Below are 12157 nucleotides of genomic sequence, written 5' to 3'. Positions count from 1 at the left end.
TCCCAACACTCTACCTCTCACCATGGGAGCCACAGGGTAAGGAAGGAGAAGGCCAACACAGGCTGGCCCAACTTAATGTTGTAATTGGTTTAGCAGCAGAAGCAGGTAACATGAATATAGTGGGGTTTTTTGTTTTTAAAGGGGGAAAAAAAAAAGTCTTGTATAGCCCAGGCTGGCCGTGAACATTTTAGCAACCTCCTGTCTCAGTCTCCTAAATGCTAGGATTATAGGTGTATGTCACCACACCTAGCTCAAGAGGTTATTTTAGGAGAATGAATCCAAACCCATTCAAATCTGTTCAATTTCCCCTGGTTCTGCTATTGGAAAAAAAAAAAAGGAATGGATGAGGAGTGATGATTGGAGAGGAGAAAGAAGGGAAGAGAAAGGAAAAAATGCTGAAGCATAGATGAGAAAAGGAGAGGGTGGGAGAGAGGGGGTGGGGAAACAAATGAGCTCCAGGCAGCACTTATTCCCAGGAAATTATATTGTGATAAATCAGAGGACTCTGTGAGTAGAGACGGGGATGACAACCCTGCTCACTGTGAGGGATGGCAAAAGCGGTTTGGAGAACATCTTATTTGATAGTGTTTGGGACCTATTTGCCTGCTTGGCCTCTGTGAGAATGTGCTTGTTCCTGGAAGGTCTGGGCTCCTTGGCTTTGAGCCTGGTTCTGTAGCTTTGCATTCTCTGTTTATGCAAAAGCTGCAAGGTGGCAAGATAGTGGATGTTGGTGGGCTTGGATGGGTACATAGAGCTTTTCTGGGGCAGGAGGGACCAGTGCAGGCAGCATTTCTGGGACTCTGCTGCCAGCAGGTGAGTCTGGGCCACAGGCGGAGGGAAAGGCAGTATATCGGTGACCTTCAGGTGGCTGGCCAGCTCAAAGTGTCTCTTTTCACCTCTCCCATCAACTGTTTTCAATCCATCTGTACAAGCCACACACTCATCCTTTTCCACCCTTATTGCCTTTTCTTCCGGCTGCCAGAAAATATCGTTATTCTTCTTACTTAGGGTATCTAAGTTGTTGGGGGTAGAGCTTTTCAGTGGAGGCAGAACCATGAGGGCCTTGGATGTCAGGGAGTCAGAGATGGAGAGGCTCCGGTCAGTGCTTCCACAGGGGTTTCTGCAGGTCTTGCTGCTAACTGTCTCGGGAATGGCCCATTCTTCCATGCACCAAATAAATTCCTTGATTTGCAGGCTTTTTTTTTCTCCATGCATATATGTGGGAAAGCAGAGTTTGTTAGGCTCTCTGGAAGTAGTGCTAGGGGTCTGGGAGGTGTGGTCCCAGCTCTTCTCAGGGTTCCAGCTCTTCTCGGGGCTCATCTCAGCCACAGCACCAGCCTCCAATTTCCCAACCACTGACAGGGAATGAATGTCCAGACTCCCTTGAGAAAGACTCATGCAAAACAAGCAATTGCTGCTGCTACCAGTGCCTTCTCCTATCCGCCCCCTTTTCACTTTCTTCCTTGACCAGATGCAGGCAGCTGGTGAGGTCCTTCCCCAACCGTGAACCTGCAAAGAAAATAGCATGTTACCCTCTAGCTAGCTGTGCCAGGGCTCTACTTCACCCATTTTGGCCAACATTCCTGTTCTGAAAGTCTTACTTGAACCACATTTTTTCCTTAAAATTGACTTATCTTAAATACACACAGTCTCTCCCCCCTCCCTCTCTCCATGTAGGCTAGCTGGCCATAAACTTATAATATGATGGGAGATGTCATTCTGTAAATATGCTTCTCTTATTGGTTAATAAATAAAGCACTGTTGGCCAATTGGAAAGCAAGATAGGTGGGTCTAGGAGACTAGGAGAAGAGAGCAGAAGCAGGGAGAAGAACCAAGATGGAGGACAGAGAGAGAACAGCAAGCAGCCCTTCTCTCCAGTAAGATGAGACCATGTGGAAATACTTAATTAATAGAAATGGGTAAATATTTAAGAGAGAGATAGCCAATAAGAAACAAGTAACTGGCCTACAGATTTATATCTAATACGGAGTCTCAGTGTATTATTAGGGGCTGGCACAGCAAAGGGACAAGACTGGTGGGAAAAACCTACTCCTAGCATAAGGCGCTGCAACGTGGATAATAAGAACTTCCATTTAAAACTTAACAGAAGCTTTAAAAAGGGTTTTAGAAACAAAAGAACAAAGACAAGCAAGACTTCTTGGTAGCAGCATTTTTCTCAGTTGGACTCTGTTTTGCTAGAGACAAGCAGAGATTTGCGTGGCTCCTTTAAGTGAAGTTTCCTGACTCAGCAAAGTGGCAAAAAAAAAAAAAAAAAAAAACAAAAAAAAAACCAAAAACAAAAACAAAAAAAGGGCAAGGCTTTTAAAGAGCACTGCTAACAATTCAATGGTGTGTATAAGAGCTGGCAATGGCAGTGACCACATCTCCAAGCTGGCAGCATGCTGCTGGATGGCAGCGTAGACCAAGGCAGTGAGCACAGCTCTCAGCTCTGGTGGTAAAGGTACTTACTGCCATCTTTGATAGACCGCAGCTAATACAGCTGTGGCTTTCACTTTAGCATTGTTGTTGTTTACCAGATAAAAGACTCATGGCCAGAAAAAGATAAAGATTTACAGTAAAGACAGATTCAGATTAAGAAAAAATGCTAAAGGTTTATAGTGTGTTTTAAAATATGTGCAGGCTTGGGAGAGAAAAAGAATAAAATGGTTTTAAAAATACAGGGAGGACTGGGTGTGGTGGCACACACCTTTAATTCCAGCACTGGGGGGGGGGGGGGTGTGTGCAAGCAGATCTCTGTGATTTCAAAGTAAACCTGGTATGCAGAGTGAATTCCAGGACAGATAAAAGTTACACCTGTCTCAAAAAATGAAAAAAAAATAGAAGTAGAAGAAATAGAGTAATAAAAAAAAAAAAAAAAGCCACTTAAAGATGGGAAGCACAAAAAGAGTGTGGATACAATATGCTATTCTGTTATGTTTAAATTATTTGACTGCTGAGAAAATAGCAACAACTGTTAAAACAAATGCTGCTGGATTAATCCAATTTATATATTTTAAAAATGCTTTGACTCTAAAATTTAAGTTCAAGGACAGGTTACTGGGGAAAAGGATTTCTAATTTTGTTTCTACAGAAAATGAAAAGCTGTGGATTCCTTCCAGACTAACATGGTTTGCCAAGCAAGACCCCCTGAAGCAATGTCATGGGACAATGCAGCCTTGCAGACTACTACAGCCAGGATTTATGCATCTTCTTAGGATCCCCATGACAGTGACCCCTACCAGCAGGAAGCAGTCTGGAAAGAATGATGCCCAAATTCCCAAATATTGTTTATAAATGTTTGTTTTCATTTAAGTGGGCTTGGTTATAAATGGTTAATGACCACAACCAATCTTTGTAAAGGTAAAAAGGGGAATATGGTATAGATATGAATACTTTGCTTTGGAATAGATTTTCATTTATTAATACAATTTAAGGTCAATTTTGTGATATGTATATTTTTCCTCTTGTTTAGGTATTGTGTTTAATAGTCAAAACTTTAGTTAGGTGAGTTAGGTTTTCTAGATATACAGAGATGTATTTGAGATGAATAGGCAGTCTTCAAATCTTTCAAAGACCTACAGAATATGGCATGTAAAATGGTTTACGGTTTTTCTTGACAGTGAGACATAAATGCTCCTGGCAATACCACCTGTGGCAGAAAGGAAGATGGAAATCGAAGAATGCGTTATGAAGTTTAATTCCAATATGGCAAGACTAGCCATTTGGACAAGATACTGCTCTTGTCTGGACTATTTGACTTTATGAGGTATAAACTGGGCTTGCAGGACCCACAGAAAAGTGACAGCTGATGCAAGATGGACATTGATACAGGGTTCTTGTTTCATGGAAGAGTCTGCCAGACAGTCTACAGGACACAGAGAAAAGTAACTGACAAACTGCCAATACAAGTGGCAGTTTAAAGTTTCTTGCTTTGCTGAGGAGTTTGCCTGACACACTATGGCCTATGGGCTGAAGATGGAACATTACAGAAGAACTTCAGGTGCCTGACCAAGCAAGATGTTTCTGTCATTTCTAGAGTTTATATATTATCCTTCTGTGGTCTTTGAAGGAGTTGAAGACAGATAGTTATGGTTATAGTTTTCCTTAGTTAGGATTAAAGATAAGTTACACATAAGACTTTAGACTCACAAAGATAGGATAGATGATAGAATATTTTCTTGAAGTCTTACTAAATGTTAACGGACTAAATATTGTTAACAGTGATTCTTATTTGATAACTGTTGTGTGATATATTTTGCTATGTTAAGTTTAAAACCCTTTTTTTTATTTTAGACAGAAAAGAGGAGATGATGGGAGATGTCATTCTGTAAATATGTTCCTCTTATTGGTTAATGAATAAAGCACTGTTGGCCAATTGGAAAGCAAGATAGGCGGGACTAGAAGACTAGGAAGAGAGAAGAAGTAGGGGGGAGAGTAAAGATGGAGAACAGAGAGAGAACGCCAGCCCCTCTCTCTGGTAAGATAAGACCATGTGGAAATACTTAATTAATAGAAACAGGTTAATATTTAAGACAGACCTAGTTGATAAGAAACTAGTAACTGGCCCACAGCTTTATATCTAATATAATGTCTCTGTGTGTTATTAGGGGCTGGCACGGCTGGGGGACCAGGCTGGCGGGAAACTACTCAACAAAATGGGGCCAACATTAATACTCCTGCCCTCTGCTTCTAAAAAGCAATCAAAATTCCCATCCTTTACTATTTTAGTCTCACATAAGCAATGGCATTACAGCCGTGTATGCCAATCTTAAGTACTAGCAGGAGGAGTTGTTTACTGAAACACAGGGCAGTGGAACCTGTACAAAGTCACTAGAATACTGACTACAGCTCCCTTTAGCCACAATTCAGTGTAGCATTATGGATCCAAGCTGCCATTCTCGTCCAAGAATCTCTTATACTGTCAGTCTGTTTCCCAAACACAAGGAAGACTGCTTGGAAAGGCTGGAGGGGCAGCAAGGAACAGTCCTGGGAATCCAAGACTCCTGAGTGCCCAAGGTACCAGTATGTCCACCGGCCCCTGAAGCCCCTAGCTGAGGCTGCCATCTAAAGGATGGGATCTGTTATAAATGCACCACTAAACAATCAGAGATCACTCATGTGAAATTCAAATAGGACAACCTGTATCTTTTGTTGTATAACCTGGAAACCCTGCATTTATTCTTGGATTTAACAAAGTTTCCTTATTATTTAAAATTTTCATTTAGAAAGAGAAGGTATATGTATGTGAATTCATACAGATATGCATGATCTATGTGTGGATGAGCATGCCACAGTATGAGTGTGAAGGTCAAAGAATTCTGTGGAGTCAGTTCTCTCCTTCTACCTTTCTGTAGGTTCCAGGGAGAAAATTCAGGTCTCCAGACTTGCACTGCATATGCCTCTACCTGATGAGCCATCTTGCTGGCTCACAGTTCAACCAACTTTGTCACAAGGCCCCGCATTCTTTATGAAATTGTGCTACAAGGCACCTGTCATATGTCAGCTTCCACTCCTGGCTCTGAGAAACCTTAGGGCTCTAGAAACAAGAAAGATATAAGATATAGCCGATGGGAACTATGACCAGAAACATTCTGGTCCTCTTTGCCCAATTACTGATCAAGTGATCTCTGTGTACCACATTTTGCCTACTGGGTGCCTCAGCATCCTCATTCACAGAGGCCTCAGATTACTACTTAATGTTGAAAGAATAACTAAATGCTTAGCTGTCCTTGTAAAGCTGTCCCATGTGTGCCCATGAAATACACTGTTGTCAATCCATTTCACTTCTGTCCCAAGGCTCCCATATTCACTCCAACATTTTCGGTACCATAAACTACTTTGGAAAAACATCTGCAGCAAAGACCCAAGTGAGAAAGACCCAAGAAGACACTCACGGCTTCTTCCCACCCAGTGTTGATGGCAAACTCGATGGCCCGCTCATCTTCTTCCAACGTGAGATCGCTGACACCGAGAAGACAGCAAACATGATTCCTTTCACTTCTCTCATCTGGACAACTTAAAGATAGTGCAGTTTCTTCTACGCCTTGAGTTTTCTCATTTTCATTATTTCCTACAATAGTCTCACTTTCTTGACAGAAATCCATTACTGGGGAGATTGCTTATAGTTTTTAACATCTTCTTCCTACAAAGCCCAATTAAACTTGGTTTTATTATTGTTTTTAAATCAAGCCAGTATCTCAAGTGAAATATTTTAATATAGTCAAGAAGACAGAATCAACATTTCAAATAACCCATTTCCGACTGCTAACAGAAAAGAAATGGCTAATTTTGATTGAAAACTTTTTTTTTTTAACTTTTGTGTGTGTGTGTTGTGTGTGTGATGGGGGGGGCATGGAGGGACATGCCACAGCACTCTAATGTAAGCTAGTGGACAACAGGTCTGTTTTTCCCTTTTATTTATTTATTTTGCACTCAGATTATTGGGCTTGTGGGGTAAGTACATTTACCTGCTGAGTCACAGTCATCGGCCAATGCAAAATTGATGAATTTAATAAAGACCAAAGGGATGAAGAAAAGACAACTGGAAGACAATAGCACTGGCTCTATCTCTGGTTAACATTCACAAGGGATATAGCCCTACAAACGGCACTGTGCTGACATCAGAATAGTGGGCACTCAGACCCCCGCCAGGGTCCACAAGCCAGTTAGTCACACATTTCGCTCTCCTTTCTGCACATCTCCTCATCTCACTGTTCCCACTCCCCGAAAACAAAACAAAGCAGCAAGTATTGGCAGAGATATGGAGAAATCAGAGCCCTCATTCCCCACTGTGGGAAAGCATCTTGGTAACCCATCACAAGGTAAGACAAGACTGCATAGAACCTGATTAACCTGTCCTGAGGACTATACTTAAGAAAACTGATGCTGGGCTAAATAGTGTTGGCATGCCTTTATTTCCAGCACTAGGGAGGCAGGTGGATCTCTGTGAGTTCAAGAACCAGCCTGCCTGGTCTACAGTTCCAGGACAGCCATCACTGTTACAAAGAGAAACCCTGTCTCAAAAATCAAAAGGGTGGGGGGGGCAGAGAAAAGAAGAGAAGAGAAAATTGATTCTTAACCCCTCTGCCATAGTATGGCACAGCACAAGTACTGGGAAGGACTAAGGGACTGGTACCTGATGAATGGATACATGGATTTTTTTTCTTTTTTTTTTTTTTGCAACATGGTCTCCCTGTGTTGCCACACTGACCTTGAACTTCCTGTCTTAGACACAAATAGCTGGGAATTTGGATATGGGCCATCACTTCTAGCTAGGTGCTGGTACGTATGTATGTACTGTTTGGGGTGAATATATAGGTTCTGGGGAATGAACTCAGGTCTCCAGGCTTAGAGACAAGAGCCTTTACCTGCTGAGCCATCTTGATGACCTGAGGTATGGCATTTTTTAAACCCTGAGTCATTCTAAAGACCAGCTAAATTGGAGAACTGCTGCTTTTGGAAAGCTCTTCCCAATATTGAAAGAACACTGGTTTCTGCACACCAGCAACATCTTCTGGCCTACATGCAGAGCAAGGCTCTGCAATGGGAAGCGGGTGGATAGGAACCTGAAAATGTCTGTATCCCACTCACAAAGTGCCCAATCTGGACAAAAAGGTGAATGAAGAGTAACTGATCCTGTTGTCTCCACAGCTCACAATCCTACCAAAGCCCCCATGTTCTCTCTCACAGAGTGGTCATTTCCAGCTCTTGAAATACAACTCATGTCATGAGAGTAATCTGAATGTGTCTATATAGATTGATGGTGAGGACCAGCAAAGAATGAAAGATGCAATTAGGGGTGAGTCCAATGCTGCAACAGAAACTGGAATCCATTGTGGTCTAAGAAGATGGTCCAGCTTCATTCCATCACACTGTAGCAAAGGAAACTCAATAAAGCAATTTATATATCCGTTATGAACAATGTTTTTATATGTACTTCACTCATGACCTGCACTGACTCCTTTGACATCAAGAACACTAGTCAAAATTTGGTCAGATCAGTGCCCAGCAATTCATTGCATACCATTTGAGAATATTGAGGCTTATTTATTTGTTTGATTGTTTTATACTTTTTCATACAGAATTTCTCTGTGTAGCCTTGGCTGTCCTGGAACTACCTCTGTAGCCCAGGCTGGCCTCAAATTCACATAGTCTGGCTGTCTCTGCCTCCCCAGTGCTTGGGCCACCACCACCCTGTGAGACACTGAGGTTTTTAAGGTTCAACTAGCAAGAGAATGTGGCTGGCCTTTTCATAATTAAAAAAAAAAAAAATCAGGGCCAATGAGATGACAAAACCCCTTGTAGTAAAAGACTGATTTCCTGAATTCAATCCTCAGAAGCCACAGGATTTAATTAAAACAAACAAAAGGAAAACCTGAGGCAGTGATAGGTATCTTTAACTACTACTACACCCCCAGTGAAATGGGAAGCATTGACAATGGAACCTCCTAGAAGCTTGCTAGCCAGCTAGCAGAGAATACACAGCAGAGCAGAAAAAAACAGGAACAAGGAGAAAGCTGTCTTCTGACCACACAGCAGCCTAGGCAGATTTGAGTAAATACCCACACACACTAACAAACAAATTTTTATTGTTTTAATTATGTGTACATGTGCAGAGGGGATAATTTGCATGTGAGTACAGTGCCCATGGAGGCCAGAGACACAGAAGCCTGGGCACTGGAGTTACAGGCAGTCATGAGGTCCCTGATATGAATGCTAGAAATTAAATTTGATTCTCTGCCAGAAGAGATGGTGTTTTTTTTTTCCAGACTCAAAATTAAAAAATAAACCAGTTCATGGTTTCAATTTTAAGTGTTCATCCTATAAATATACCTCCAACTTTTGCTACCCATTCTTGTCATCTACAAAAAGCAAGGATAGTCAGGTGGTGATGGTGGTACACACACCTTTAATCCCAGCACTGAAGAGTCTGAGTCACGTGGATCTGTGAGTTCCAGGACAGCTAGGACTACACATTGAAACCCTGTCTTGGAAAACCAACCAACCAAACAAACAAACAAACAAACAAACGAAACCCAAAAAGCAAGCAACTAAAGCTGGGCATAATGGTACACATCTGTAATCCTAGCACTTGGGAGGCAGGAGAAGTTCAAGGCCTATTTCGGTCTTCCCCACCACCCTCCCCTACTGCCATCACCAAAAATAAAAAATAAAAATAAAATCACTATGTGATTTTTTTCTTCCTTTTTCTCTTTTTCTTTTCTTTTCATTTTTTTTTTCTTTTTCTTTTATTTTTTGAGAGAGGGTTTGTCTGTGTAACTTTGTAAACCAGGCTGTAGATTATGATTTCTAATTTGGAAAAAAAAAAAAAAAGAATGTGGTTCATTTTAAAAATTTTGTTTATTTTTGGCTGGAAAGGCTGATCAGTGACTGAGAGCATTTGCTCCACTTGGAGAGGACCCACGTTCTGTTCCCAACATCCACATGGCAGCTAACAATTGTCTGTAACTCAAATTCCAGGGAATCTGATTCCCTCTTCTGGCCTCTGCACTGGTCACATGTGGTACACATACATACATGCAGGTAAACACTCATATTCATAAAATAAAAACAAATTTCGATTGCATCTACTTATTTTATGTGTATTAGTGTTTTGCCTGCATGTACACATGTAAACTCGGTGTGTGCCTGGTGCTTCAGAGGCCAGAAGGGGGCAATGGATCTCCTTGAACCTTGAGCCACCATGTAGGTGCAGGGCATCAAGGCTGGGTTCTCTGCAACAAGTGCTCTTAGCCACTGAGCCACCTCTCCAGCCTCTCTAGTGTGTTTTGAGACAGAGTTAGCCCTAAATTTGAAGCAAATCTCCTGCCTCTGCTTCTCTTGTACCTCAATGCCTACCTTGTGGGTTCTCACAAATTATATGCAGATTTACTCTTCTGCTAGAATGACTCTTCTTCTAGAATGCAGAAGTCTGTATTGATATATTTTCATTTTTAATTTATTTTTTACGTTTTAATTGTATTGTGTTTTGACAGCATATATGTGTATCACACGTGCTTGCCTTGTGTGCCAGGAGACCAGAGGAAGAACACTGGGTCCCCTGGACTGGAATTATAGACAGTTGTTCACCACCATGTGGGGTGTTGGGTATTGAACCTGGGTCCTCTGCAAGAACAGCCAGGGCTTTTAACCTCCTTAGCCATCTTTCCAACCCATATATTCCATTTTTTAAAAATTCACTTTGTTTTGTTTTTTTGAGAGAGGATTTCTCTGTGTAACAGTCCTGGCTGTCCTAGAACTCCCTTTGTAGACCAGGCTGACCTTAAATTCACAGCCTCTGCCTCCTGAGTGCTGTGATCACAGGCACTGGCCAGCAAGCCCAGGGCTTCCAAACTAAATCTCAACTGTACATGTCTACTCACGTGATCAGTGAATGTGTGTACAGGAATGTGCACATCACATGTCCTGTCACCTGTCTTGTTCCCTTGAAAAAGTCTCTCGCTAAACCTGGAGCTTTCCATTTTCATGTTTGACTGCCTGGCTAGCAAGTCCAAGTCTTTCTCCTAAGGTAGGCTTAAAAAGATGGCTCAGTCATTTGGTACTTGCCACACAAGCAAGAGTTCAGATCCCCAGCGCACACTTAAAAAAAACATGTCCTTTGTGATACATGCCTTTAATTCCAGTGTTGGAAAGGCAGAGACAGGAGGTCCCTTGGGGCTTTCTGGCTAGCCAGCCTAACCAAAATCAGAGAACTCTGGACTCAGTGAGAGAACATGTCTCAAAAAAAAAAAAAATAAGGTGGGTAAGGACTAGAGAGATGGCTCAGCAGTTCAAAGCATTTGCTACTCTTGCAAAGGACCTAGGTTTGATTTCTGGCACTGAACTCACAAGAACTGGTAACTCCAGTTTCAGGGGACATGATACCTTTTTCTGGCTTCCATGAGTATCTGGCACACCCAAGGTACACATATATTTAAGCAAAACACTCATATATATGAAATTAAAATATATAAATCTTAAAATTATATAGATACAAAAAATATGGTAGAGATATTGAAGAAGATGCCCAATGTCAATCTCTGGCTCTAAGCACACATGCAAACACTCAAGCACATCTGAACACAACACACAAAGACACACAAGAAGAATGGCTGTAGTTCAGTGATGGAGCACACTTTAAAACCTAGGAGGTACATATGACAGACATATCCTCACAGAACTATGAGATTAATCATGGAATCTAAAGTCTCAAACAAGAAGTGTACATTTGCCAGGCATGGTGATGCATGCCTTTAAACCCAGTACTTGGAAGGCAGAACCAGGTGGAGCTCAGTGAGTTCAAGGCCAGCCTGGCCTACAACTTCATTTCCAAGACAGAGAAACCCTGTCTTGAAAAAACAAACAAACAAAGCACACATTTATATTGGCTGGGTCTATCTGAAGTAAATAGCAAACAAGCAAACAAGAAGTGCACATTTATATTGGGTGGGGCCAACTGATGCCCTTGCCAGTTTAGGGTTTTGTTTTTAATTTTATTTTTATTTTATGGACATGCATGTGTGTGTGAGGATGTCAGATCCCCTGGAACTAGAATTACAGTTGTGAGTTGCCATGTAGGTGCTGGGAATTGAACCTGAGTAATTTGTAAGAGCAGCCAGTGCTCTTAACCACTGAACAATCTATCTATCTCTCCAGCCCCTCTGTTTTGATTTTTTTTTTTTTTTTTTTTTTCTTTTAAGAAGTCTTGTTATAGAGCCCAAGATGTTCTGGTACTTGTTAACCTCAAATTCATGATCCTTTAGCTTGTGTCTATAAAGTGCTAGGATTATAGGGGTAGGCCAATATACAGCTACAGTGTCTTAATAAGTAAAAAACTCTAATCAGGGCCGGATACATAGCTCAAGTCAATAAAGTGCTTGCCTCACAAGCATGAGACCTGAGTTTAATGCCCAGCCACCAGCCCAAATGCTAGGTATGATGTCATGCATTTGTATTTCTCACACTGGTGAGGCAGATAGGTGAATCCCTATGTAGCCTGCAGAATCTCCAAGTGAAGAAACTGAAACTGTGAAGCTGGGAACCATGCCCAACTACATTACTTAGTATGACTTAGTACATGACCTTACTCTCAGAAGTAAGACACTTGGGACTGGATTGTAGCACTGCCACCTCCAGCTTTTACCAGCACAAAAGAATC

The 12157-nt window shown here is 41.6% G+C and overlaps 1 protein-coding gene across 1 annotated transcript; it reads right to left on the bottom strand.

The window, feature by feature from the left end:
* Window positions 1-393: 393 nt before the first annotated feature.
* CUNH16orf46 (chromosome unknown C16orf46 homolog) lies at window positions 394-6137 on the bottom strand. Its single transcript, XM_051201740.1, has 2 exons — window positions 5895-6137; window positions 394-1509 (listed from the first exon to the last, which is right to left on the bottom strand). Exons 1-2 carry the CDS (start codon window positions 6102-6104, stop codon window positions 496-498), a joined length of 1224 nt encoding a protein of 407 aa, XP_051057697.1. The 5' UTR covers window positions 6105-6137; the 3' UTR covers window positions 394-495.
* Between the last annotated feature and the right edge of the window lie 6020 nt (window positions 6138-12157).

The sequence above is a fragment of the Phodopus roborovskii genome, unplaced genomic scaffold, assembly GCF_943737965.1.
Source record: "Phodopus roborovskii unplaced genomic scaffold, PHOROB, whole genome shotgun sequence".
Taxonomy (NCBI): Eukaryota; Metazoa; Chordata; class Mammalia; order Rodentia; family Cricetidae; genus Phodopus; species Phodopus roborovskii.
The sequence above is the reverse complement of the archived record's forward strand: the minus strand, read 5'-3'. Positions and strand labels throughout refer to the sequence as shown.